The sequence below is a fragment of the Alligator sinensis genome, unplaced genomic scaffold (assembly GCF_000455745.1).
Source record: "Alligator sinensis unplaced genomic scaffold, ASM45574v1 scaffold277_1, whole genome shotgun sequence".
Taxonomy (NCBI): Eukaryota; Metazoa; Chordata; order Crocodylia; family Alligatoridae; genus Alligator; species Alligator sinensis.
In genome coordinates this window covers 1,877,555-1,890,185 of record NW_005841899.1, presented here as the reverse complement: position 1 = coordinate 1,890,185, position 12,631 = coordinate 1,877,555, and the positions used below count along the sequence as shown (strand labels likewise).

Genomic DNA, 12,631 nt, shown 5'->3' with positions numbered 1-12,631 from the left:
CAAGAAATTTGAAGCATCACAACTTTAAATTAACCGGTGACTAATTAACATCCATCGACACACTTCTCAATATGGCAGCTAAAAGACAGAGACTCTGCTCTTCTTTCTGTTTCCATATACTAATCTGATGACCTGCCAGATCCTATAAAAGACTACTAAAATGGATAGCTGGCAAACAGACAACAAGGTGCTTATCTTTCTGCATAAGTACATTTTCTTCCACAGCATTGCCTTCCTAAATCGGCTTAACACCGCTGAGCTATTCTAGTGGGAAGCATGATCAGAAATGCTATTAAATCATTTAGTACATTTAGACATCATAGTTTCCTAGACCAATTAGGATTAATTCCCATCCTAATTTCCTTAAAGTTTCTCTCATCAGGAATCATAGGGGGAGACATAGGTGAAAAAGGAAAAAAATTAGCCATTCCAAAAGCAAAAGGTTCCTGATTTAAATGAAACAAGATTTTAGCTCTTTTTTACCTCTTTCGCAACTGAGATTTTTCCTTTTTCTCCCACACCTGTTGTGAAACACTTGAGAATTTAATCATAGCAGCAGTCTGTCTGGATTCTCAGTCTCTGGTGTACTGTACCAATATCAACTAAGCGGCAGTGTATGATAACAATATTTTGACTCCATTCTAAAAGAATAATGCTTTTTCTTGGAGGCAGAGGGTTTTGAAACTGCTAATAAGTCCCCACTATAGATGTTTAACCCAGGGAATCGGATCTAGACAGCCATCCTTATTTAATTATATCCAATCTTTGCTTCTCCTCCACTAGTTCCAAAACCTTCCCAATTAAAAGGATGAAGGGGTAGGGAACTGATATCAAGGTAGAACTCCTTGTTTACTGACTCTTCTTCCTTTCCTATGGAGTATTGGCTTTTCCACCTTAAGACATTTTCTTCCATCTTTAAATGCCAAGAAAATCACTAAAATTTATCATTTTCTCTTTCTATAAGCTCAGTTATGTTTGTAATATTTGTATCTTTTACACATTAAAGAATTCACAACAAATACAGCAAAAGGTTTTGAAGTATCATACTACCCCCCAAATATGCTTAAATAAATGGTCTCTAGAAAAAGCTACCAAAAATGAGAATTACTCTATTTTTATTAGCTCTTATGAAAGAGTCACTTACTAGTAAGTACTGCTCTTCAAGAGCTGCTTCTGGGCATTCACACACTGGGTCACAAGGACCGAATGATATTACCCTACAGTTGCAAAACTGGATGAGAAAGCCGTGTACGTGGGTCATGCAGTAATGCTCTCATACTACAATGATACTACCTATACAAAGAGCACAGTCCCTGATCACCTCAGTTCCCTTTCCCTAGCCAATACAGTCCGAACATACTAAACTTCCAGGCAGGGAGGAGTGTATGGGTGGTGTGAATGTACAGAGGCAATTCTCAAAAGATCAAGCAGTTACTTTCTTTAAGAGAACCTGTGGTTATGGGACAGTAATGTGCAAAGAATTCTAGACAAGAAAAAAAAGAAAAAAGGAAATGCCTTAATAATTTAAGCATCAGAGAAAAATACTGAGTCCACTGAATAATGAGCTCCAGCAGACGTCCCTGTTGCTGTTTTGCAAACCGCTAGCACAGCACCATCTGAGACAAGCTGAGGCTCCAGGAAAGACTCAAAAACAGTGGTGTTCAACCCATCTGGCCCCACAGGCCAGATGAGTGGCATGGGGCCAATCTGTGGGTTGGACTGTGTGCGAGGACTCAGTCTGTGAGCCTGATCCAGCTCAGGGGCAGTGCACAGTACACAGGGTCAGCAATTAACTCTGCCATCACTCCTTTGCTGCCAAATTTCTGCACCTGTGGGGAGCCCCACAGACTGGATAACATGGCCCTATGGACCTGATCTGGTCAGTAGGCCGTAGGGTGAGCACTGCTGCTCCAACTCAAAAGATAAAGCGTTTCTTTGGTTGTGTATAACAATGCACACTATTCTCTGTTAATCTGGGGGACAAGAGCTCATTTCCTGACAGGTTCTCCATTACTTCTCTCTCAACAGGCAACAAATAAATGTGTTCACACTTTCTAAAAGAGATTAAAACCCTGTCCAGGTAATAGCATAGGGTTCTTTTCATACCTAGAGTAAATAATACTCTCTGGGTGAACATGGTTCAGGGGAATAAAATGGGAAGATAGGTATAGTGGAAAGATGAACATGTAAGAACATTTGAAACACAAAACAGGGATAAGGTCTCAGTGATCATTTTAAAATGAATGCTGTATAGGATGGAAAGGCAAAGATTTCACTAACTTTCCTAGCAGCGGAAATATGCTATTACAAGTGCCAGTTGGCCTGACTGGGGTTCTTAAAAGGGCTGAACAAAAGCTCACAGGAAGAAGATATCAACATCATTAAAAGCAGGCTGAAGTTCCAGGGAAAGCACTATTTGAGGAAGATGCGCAAATAATGCAGAAGACACTAGTCATTTAGTTAAACTTGGAGATGACACAATAAGAAAATAAAAGGCTAGTCTCTAACAGATAACACACAATAACAGTTCCTAAATGAACCTTTAAAAGAAGCTATTGCTGAACTTTTGAATTTAAATGCAGGGACTCCTGACTGAGGAAGTTAGCCAGCCCTTGGCTTTTCACCCAACAAGGAAAAAGCATCCACTTAATACTTTGAATTCTTTCTATACCAGACTGCTAGATTGTTGGAAAGTGCCCATGGTAGTTAGCAGACTACCATCTATGGAATCGGATGAAGTTTCTAGAATCAGATTAATAATTTTCCCTTGTTGCTGAAAAAGGAGGTCTGGGCACAGAGGAAGATGGCCCAGCAATTCTCCAAACAGCAGGAAAATATCCAGAGACCCAATCTATGCCATCAGTTTGATATTGGTTCTATCCTCCCCCATTTTCCTTTAAGCATCAGAGAAAAATACCGAGTCCACTGAATAATGAGCTCCAGCAGACGTCCCTGCTGCTGTTTTGCAAACCGCTAGCACAGCACCATCAGTACCCTTATGCAAAATGGGTACCAAGAGAACAGATAAGTATGCATAGAGTAGATGACTGCTCAAATCCAGCAGGAACGTCTCCCAACAATATTTCTTGTCCCTGTGATCCTAGATCGAGCACAACTGATGTCTGATATTCTCACTCAGTGCAAATAGTTTGGCTGTATCTAGTCATATCTGAAGAAGAAAAGAAAGTACCAACCAGTTTAAGGACTATGTTTGTATCTTCCCCACACCTGTTCTACATGCTACAGTACAAATGGGTGAAAGGGTTGTAAAATGCATATCTAAGTCCTGAATTCCTCAGTCCTGATATGGAGACAGTCCCCCCAAGTATTCCAGTGGCCATGAACCAGTGAGGTCCTAAGAATGATCACTCAACATTAGAGAGGTCTGTGGAGAATAACAGTAGGAAATGCAAGAGTGAACTCTGCTCGCGAGTAAATTATTATCCTTCCCCCCATCCTGGCACCAAAGATAGGGCCGTGTCAGCCTATTCATAGTAGCCTGAAATTTAAAGTAGGTTGTTACAATATAAACTGAAGCCGAGGTGTCAGAGGTCTAGCATAGTTCTCAGATCATCTATTTGCTTGGGTACTGGGAATATCTGGATTAAAATTGCTTCCTTTGGTGCTGAAGAGGAATCTTCCTTGCAATATCCTCTTTTCCCTCCATTAGAAATTTCCTGAGAGAGGTCCCCCAAAGATAGCAGGGGTAGAAAGCCCTGGGGTAAAACTGAACTAACTAGAAGTCTCTGATGGTGTCTAGTAACCAGTAAGTTTAGGTAATCGTGCACCAGACAGGCATCACCAAAGGTTGAGGCAGGAGGGGGCCATCAGTTTTTGGGTTTTGTTTTTTTTTTTTTTTTTAATCTGGAGGTGGCCTAATGATTTACATCACAAATCTCTTTAGTGCTATGTGTTAGCTACAGCTCTACCAAGAGAATCTAAGGAGTATGTTGAGTTACATGTAGAAGACATGCTCTGACCTTAGTGAGCAAACTCTTAGACCAGTGATGCCCAACCTTCTGTCCCCATGAGCTGGGTGAGTGGCACGGGGTCTGTCCAAGGGCTGGATTCCGTATGAGGTTGGTCCATTGTCTTGATCCTGAATTGCCCCAATCCGGCCCCATGCTGCCTGGTGCCCCGCTAAAGCTCTGCACTGTCCACTGCCCAGATCTAACTTCTAGCTGCTCACCTACTGGACTTGCCAGCGTGCTGGGCCATGTTATAGGGCCTACAGTGTTCACCATGAGTCTGGAAATTTGGCAGCAGGGAAGTGGCAATTAACACTGCTACTGCACCCCTGCTACAAAATTTCTGGACCCTTGGAGAGCCCCCATGGTCTGGATCTGGCCTGTGGACTGGAAGCTGAGCACTCCTGTCTTAAATGTTTCCATTTGTTCATCAAGTACAAGGGAGAGGTTAGTAAAGGGTTTTGGATTCTCATGGTATGTAGCTATAGCTGGACATGACAGCTCCATGATTTGCCATTCAGAGGCACAAGGATGCAGGAAAAACAGACTTTCTTTCAACGGTGTCCAATACACTTTCCTGTCTCCCCAAGGCAGTGGTCAAGGATGCTCTGCCCCTTTTAGAGATTTCCTGGGCTCCAGCAATCAAGGACCAGCACTGAATCAATTGAGCGATGCTGCAACAACTGGGGACCCTTCAAGGGCACAGAATACATATGATAAACTTTTTCTGATGCTGGCAACAAGGATACAGGTGCCAAATGTCTTCCATGGGACTTAGTCATTCTGGAAAACTAAAGGCTATGCCTGTCTTTTGACTGCCATTTGAACGTTGTTGAAAAGGGGATCAGAGGCATATGGTGCTGACCCCATTCATATCTGGAGGGTACAATGTCATTCATTGTCCCCATCAACTCTTGAAATTATTCCTGTTCATCATACTGATGGAAGCCTGATTTCTTCTTCAGGGCATATCCCATTAGAACACTTCTTGATGGGTTACCATTCTGCATAGTCTGATAAATTCTCCTTGGAGGTATTGTACATATGTCAATCTCCTTCGAAGAGGCAGTGTTGAAAATTTAACAATGTCAGGGTATTTGCAGAGAATTAAATTTGGCTGACCCATGAAAACAGCAATCTAGGAGATAATTGCAAGTGCTTCTAGAGTCAATGTTATCCTTGGAGCAAAGTCAGCATTACTAATTCTGGTGGCATGAAACAGCCTTTACTGATTACTGAACGTAGGGGCACAACTATTGGAGCAGTGGTCCAGAATAAAGTCTTGCCAGACAGACGGGTTTTTGGCAAAGGAAGATGTGTAAATGCTCTGCAGCTAACCAAACTTGCCTGCAAGTCTGGTTTTGAAGCAAATCCAGGCTCTCAGGGGATGTACCATATTGCACAGCAGTGTTTGTCACCAGTATCAATCATGCAGCGGAGAAGAAGCCAGTGACTTTATTATCTGGCCCCTTCATCACGAGGGGGAAAAACTGGCTATGTTAAAGGTATGCACACCAATGTCGTGTTCAGACCATTCAATGCTCAATCCTACAAGAGGTGTAGGCTAAAAGAATTGGCACTAAAACTGGTAAGGAGCCTCCTTACTCAAAGACGACTTGCATTGGTAGAGAAGAAAATGATGGCTTCTTCTTTTGGGAATCAGAATATTTCCTATTTTCCTCTCCCCAGAACTGGATTATGAGGAAATAGAAAAAGATGCTTCTTACTGACTAGAAAGATTGCTGCCAAATGCTAGGGAATCAAAAGAATTTTTAGTGCAGGTGAAGACCTGTCTCCTGGAGCTGCCTCCATAGAGCCTCAGTCCCAGGCAGCAGGTCTGATATCTAGAGCAGCACTGAGGCTGAGTTGGCAATGCCACAACTCTGAAGTCATGCAAGCACGACAGTGATGTTATTGAAGGGAGGTTCAGTGAGATGGCACATTTCAAGAGTTTTAAAGTGAAAGCCTGGAGGTTCCATTTAACCTCACGATGCTCAGAACACAGCATATCCTCCTATTCAAATGCAAGTATAATTGCCTTTCTGTAGCATGCAAAAGAAGTCACTAAAAGAAACAATTACTTATGACATATGGCTCAGGTCTGCACCACTTCAAATACTCATAATGTCTTTCAACAACTTCTGTATTTCCCCCAAATCATTCTAATAGCAGTACTGCAAAAACTTGTTTTATTTACTAGCAACAAAATTAAACAGGCATCCTACTCATTTGGACATAAAACATATCAAGTCCTACGTTCAAGCAAAGGAAATGATATTCATTGTTCAAAATCACATTGTGCTTCACTAGCTTTTATCTGCACACCCAAATACATTTACTGCTTAAAGCTGCAAATTTTTTACTTGAAGTGAAATGGACAGATATTTTTCAGGGATTTTCATACCTATGCCCTCTAGGTAGGTAGATGGCACTTTAGGAGAAGCCCCCCCAGAATGCTCAGAAATACAAAAGACAAGTGTGGGGGGGGGGGGGCATGTGCCCCCTGTGAGACTGGCCCCTGAAAGTGGGGCAGGTTTTTTGCTGCGCTTTTTTTTTTTGTTGCTTTTGGCCCATCCCCAGGCCCGCCTACAAATTGTGCCCCCCCTCACCCCAACACTCAGGAGGCACCCGTCAGCCTTGCTCAGAAGATTAATATTATTACTGCATATTTTCAGATAAAGTGTTTATTATTCATGAGGGAAAGATTATTGCAAGTCTCAGTCTCAAGCTTTACATCTTGCTCCCTCAATCAAAATTAATGTGAATAAAGATATAATATTGAAACTCACCTTCCAGAAGTTATCGACCTTTCCATAAACAAGAGACTGATTCTGCCTTTTGATGTCATTAATATGTTTAATGTCGCTGGAATTCAGATGTTGTTCCACCACAAACCCAAGGAAACTATTATCTGGAGTGTGAGCTACAAGAAAGAAAGGAGAGGTCTGTTACGTGAAATAACGTTTTAAAGGTTTTTAAAAGATGATTATAGTCAGAAAAGTGACTATGGGGGAATATCTTCTTACTCCACATATCAGCTCTCTACAGGGATATATCTGCTTGCTTTATTGTCATGAATAATTCTTACTAATTTAAGTCCTACAGAACAAATACAGCTATTGAAGTAAATCATTCATTTCTGGCTCACTGATGGGAATTAAAAATTCTGCAACTGGAACTTGGATAACAATATTGTTTATGATGCTTAACCCTAGTTCCAGCTACAGAATTTCTATTAGTGATGGTATGAAAGCCAAAAGGAACCCAGCTTGACTTTTAGATGCTAGTTAAGGCTTGCAGAGCTGGCAATTTGAAAAGCAATAGCCAAGAGTGTTTTTTGACTTACAGCTCTGTTCCCACATGTAATAATAATTAATAAAACAGTTCACAAGTCACTTGATAGCACCTGATACATATTGAAAATTTCTTTTTTTTTTTTTTTTTTAACTTTCATATTGGTCCATCCCCCAAGTTAGAAAAGCAACTAACACTAAACATAGTACAAGTCACTGAAGAATTTATGTCTCCATATTACCTTTTTTCCAAATACAAATGACAAAAGAATGATGCAGGATGTCAACATGCAAATGTTATTGTTGTTTACATACTCATTGTAATTACTGGATGAAGTCTCATTGAAGGATTTTGCCACTAAAACTACAAGTCAGGATTTCACCTACTATCTTTATAAACTAAAATAGTTTGTTGCAACTTTCAGATTTCATGGATCTTTTCTTTAGGGGTGCATCAATAGATTTTTTGGGTTGATAGCAATGGCTATTTTTAACAACCCATATCGTCTGATACTGATCCAATTCCAGTACGCAGCCCCGCAGCGTGGAGAGCAGTGTCAGACGGCTAAGTCTGTTTTAGGGGAAAGGATAGGGGGAGGAAAGGAGCATGGAGGGTGGGGGGTAGATTGAGGCCCCTGTGGTGAGGGAGGGAGTGGGGCTGGGGCAGGCACTGCCCAGGCAGGGGAGAGTGGGGCATGGGACAGAGCCATAATTCATCCAGGGGGTGCGGGGCGGGGACAGCACCCACCGCTACAAGCCCCCGCCCCCCCCCCCCCGTGCCCTCCTGGGGTGCACGAAGCAGAGGGAGCCGCCCCCCCTCACGACCCCTGGACGAGCCGCAGCTCCATTCCATGCCCCACCCCGCCCCAGCTGGGCAGCACCTGCCCCTGCCCCCCTACCTCCCTGCGGGGGCCTTAGTCTCCCCTCCTGCTCCATGCCCCTTCCCTCCCCCCACAACAGACTTATCAGCTGGACCTGGCTGCATACCACGCTGCCGGGCTGCACTTCTGGCCAGCTGCGCAAATGCACACAGCATTTATTGGCCACATTATCGGCCATATCAGACAAAAAAGCCGACTGCCAATGCTCTCAATTTTCGTCATATTGTTGCTGATCCGACATGGGACCGATGTATCAGAGTACCTCTACTTTTCTTTATTACCTTGAAGTCCATGTTCTTAGCCTCAGTATCCAACAAAGCTAATCACTATTTTTGTGGTGGGAATGGAGGTGGTTTTTGACAAAGTATTCAACTACTGAGAAGGACTCTTACATGCAAATGCTCTTCAAAATACTTTTCTATACTGTGTAATAGTTGCTTATTTCTGCATTTATAAAGTGCTCCAGGACACAGGAAAAATATCAGCATAAACTGTATGATTTCAGCCTCTCATTTTCACTGATGTGACAGACTAAAGATATTAAATGTGTCTGTTTTAAGTTTGAATCTATTAGAGCTCTACAGTTTGAATGTATCACTTAATCCATGCATAACAAAACTGTTCAATCAAGTACCTATATGAATTCAGTGTCTGAGGTGTACATGTATCTTTGATGCACTCTCTCAAGCAGCATGCAGTGTTTTTAAGAGAACATCCTCCAGTCTAGAACCTACTTCCCATATTGAACCAAACTGCTGACATTCAGGGCACAATGTAAATACGTTCATTTAGGTGCTTCTAACAGATTAGAACAGGGATTGGCAAGCCCTGGGACGCATGCCAGAGTGTGGCACGAGATCATTTTGCTTGGCATGCCACAGCTGGCCCAGACTCTGGGCAGCTACACCAGGTGAAGGGCAGGCTGCAAACAGCTGCAATGGGGTCTGGAGCCCTGGCATTGGCTCTATGGTAGCGGCGGCGGTGGCTGCATGCATGCCGCAGGTCGCATGGCTGGGAAAGGGTCTGGGGCAGTGTGACCCCAGCCCCTCCCCTGTTGTCCATTCGGAGACGTGTGTGCCCCTGCTGCCAGCAACTAGGACCAGACCCCCTCAGGGTCCCACACCATCTTCATGCCCAAGTCAAGGCATGGGTGGAGGTTGGGGTGTTTTTGACACTCCAGCCAAAAATGTTGCCAACCCCCAGGTTACAAGATAAGCACAGGGGGGCATGGGGTTCAACGGTTAACACACATTTGATTTATATCAGAATTGTGTCCTTTTCACTTCAGAATTCAAATTTAGATCTTGTTTAATAGGAACATTTTTTTAAAAGTAACCCCTCCAACCCCAAAATAAAACAAGCCCCCTTCCAATCACCTACACACATACCAAATTAAACCCATGTTCAAAGTAGTGCAAAATCAAACATGATTATGAGGTTTCATGTCTGTTTCTCTTCTCCTGAAAATCAGCAAATTGATTGCTAAAATGGATCATCTTATGTGCAATGTAAATGTTAATATGTTGTTAATCTTTTAAATTTGCAATAAAATAGACTGGATAGAAAGCTTCGTAAATAAGACGCAAGGGCTACAGATGAAAAATCTAGTAAAAATAGTTATAAAATATTAAATTATACTTCAGCAGTTTTTGAGTAAAATAAGAAAAAAACACCCTGTTAATGCATATATACTATAACCTCATGAATCTGGCATGCTCGGGATCAAGCACCTAGCGGAAATGTGAAAATTCTGGATTTTTGAAACCAGAGTGGCGGCCAGTCCCGGAGCAGAGGGGGTGGGGGGAAAGGAGGGGTAGTGACAGCCAGTCCCGGAGCAGCGGTGGTGCAAGGTGGTGGATGGCAGCAGCAGCCGCTGCATGCAAGTTTCCCCCTCCACTGCTCTGGGAACGGCCGCCGCTACTCTCTGATGGAATGTAGTTTTAAAAAGGGCTGGATTTTCAATATCCAGATTTATGAGGTTATACTGTTTGTGAATGATGTTAAAGATGCTTAAGTACAGGCAGACTTTATTCTAGGGATCTGGATTTTAACTCTCCGAACACCAATGAAGGACAGAATGCTAGAAGTAAAAACCTGCTTTTTCCCCCTCCCTTGCCTGCTTTACCTTTTGTCTTTCTAATTTCTACCTATTTACATTCTCACTGATATCCTATGCACTTTTAGCTTTTCTCATTCTTTGGAGTCTCACACTAGCAGAGACTTCCTATGCCTGAAGCAGGGTGACTGTGCCTGAAAGCTCACTAAGAACTTTTTTCCAACTACTCAGTTGGTCGAATAAAATATATCACATCTACTCAAAGAATCTTGCCTGCATATATTCTCAGACCAACACGGCTACAACCGAAATCTAGGGAAACAACAGACATTCCTAAAAACCTCCAAGCCTTCTATAGCTGGCATGGCAGGCTACAGCGGGTGTGCCTTGAACAAACTATGCAAAACTCAATTATAATTAACCTTTCCACCAAAAAAAAGCGCCTCATTCAGCCATGTATTCATTTAAACTCAAGGACTTTATGGTGGTATTTAACAAAATGAATCGTGTACAGTGAGCAGCCTTAATTAAGGGCACCTTTCCATTTCCTGTATTTAGGATAGCATGTTGCAGTCCAAGGAAAGGGAAGAAGGTAAAATTTAAAAGAAAAAAATGCTTACATTCAGTATATAAAATCAGCCTGTGGAATTCACTGTGTCAGGAGAAGATTGAAAGAAAGAATTTAGCAGGATAGAGAAGCAAGATTATGCAGCATTAAAAAAACCATCACTACTGCTTATATGCATAAACACTTTTAAACACTGATACATAGGCAGGGTAACAACCTCATTTAAGGATAACTTAAAGTATTTATAATAGAATTTAAATTAGGGACCTAGTGGCAAAATATTTTGCATAGGTCCAGGGATACTAGTTATCTTTGGTTTATAAGGACAGTCGAGCTGTTGCCCAGTTTCAAAATTATTTATGTAAAATTAGCTACATTAAGTAATTCTACCCACTTTTTGCCTGCCAGATTCCTGCTTGCTTTTTTTATTCAGTGGCAATTTGTTTCCCTCATGATCAAACCTACAGGAGCAAAGCTGAAATCTTAGTTGGTTCAGAGTTAGCACTGTATTGTAAAATCTTTGCTATTTAACAACTATTTTAAGAGAAAAAGACTGGTAACTCTTTGGAGTAAAAGGTTCTCTTTCGTTTACCTCTGGTACAAAAAAAATGCCCAGTACTGAATGGGCAGAATGACAAGGATTTAAAATGTTAAATGGATATTATTTATTAAATTCCGGCAACATACTCATACTTTATTCTATATTGTCTAAGAAACTGGAGAAATCTGAATAAGAACTAAATTAGATGTTGTAAGGTATTACGAAGTAGAAAAATATTATCTGCATTTAAGTGGGAGGGGTAAAAGGGAAGGAAAGTGGAGAGAAGGGAGAAACTAAGGGCATTCTGACACATGCTCCTAGAGATGGCGCCAGGTGCTTTTATTAGCAAGTTGCACTAATAGAAAGCGCTTTTGTATCACGTGCATCAGTGTCACCACATGTCCCCATCCTGAAAAAATGATGGCAGAGCACTTTGAACTAAAGCTCATCGGATGCTTTTTATTTCAAAGCGCGCTGCCGCCATTTTGTCAGCACTTGAGATGAGTGGTGACGTGCATGATGCGTGAGGCTGCCGGAGCACATCAACTTCTGTGCTCCAGCAGACTTGATTAATCAAGTCTGATCTGATGTGCTGGATTGTGCATTACAGCAGGCTCTCCACCTGTGTATAGGAGCCCTAAGGTTAGATAACAAAGAGAATCAGCTCCACAGCTGATGGAAACAATCAAGAATTTCTGATTCATGGCCTTGTGCTAATACTATGGGATTACATTCAACAAGTATTAAAGAAAAATCTTGGCTTTTCTGCCAAAAATTCACAAAAAGACACATTAAAGATTGTGCTTAAAGGAAGAGTGAAGTTAGATTGCAGGAGAGGGACTAAAAGCACAGAAGTGAGTTGAGTGTTTAACAATGCAGACAGCAGCCAGGCAGGGTTGTCCATACAACCACTTTCACATCATTTTGTGCTGCCATCTTTGCCTCTTTGATAAAGCAATTCCTTTTCCAGTGACATTAAAGCAGTAAATCTAAATAAAGCTAGATGGAAAATTCAATTGGTTGGACGGGGTGGGAGGGAAACAAACCAGCAGCCTGAATTCAAGACTCTTTAAGTGGAAGATATATTTGCTCAATGGTGTAGCTCTCTCAAAAGCTGCCTACCACTGTTCAGTCACAATTCATTACCACGCGTTTTGTTACTTACCACTCAACAACTGAACAACTGTGAATGCAGCCCATTGATTTGCAGAACAGCTTTCATTGTCCTTCTCCAAGAATATCCGCATAGTGGATATTGACAAACGAAATATGCTTTCTGAAAGAGCTTTACAGAACAGCTAAACTCAACAGCGTGGATTCTGAA

At 41.9% G+C, this 12,631-nt stretch overlaps 1 protein-coding gene across 3 annotated transcripts in view; it reads right to left on the bottom strand.

The window, feature by feature from the left end:
- The window catches only part of MGAT5 (mannosyl (alpha-1,6-)-glycoprotein beta-1,6-N-acetyl-glucosaminyltransferase), a 148,852-nt gene that overhangs the window by 67,431 nt on the left and 68,790 nt on the right, over positions 1-12,631 (bottom strand). For all 3 annotated transcript variants that reach the window (XM_025197563.1, XM_025197562.1, XM_006018383.3), the window contains one exon: positions 6,758-6,891. In XM_025197563.1, the coding sequence (XP_025053348.1) occupies positions 6,758-6,891 (134 nt within the window). The remainder of the gene's footprint in view (positions 1-6,757; positions 6,892-12,631) is intronic.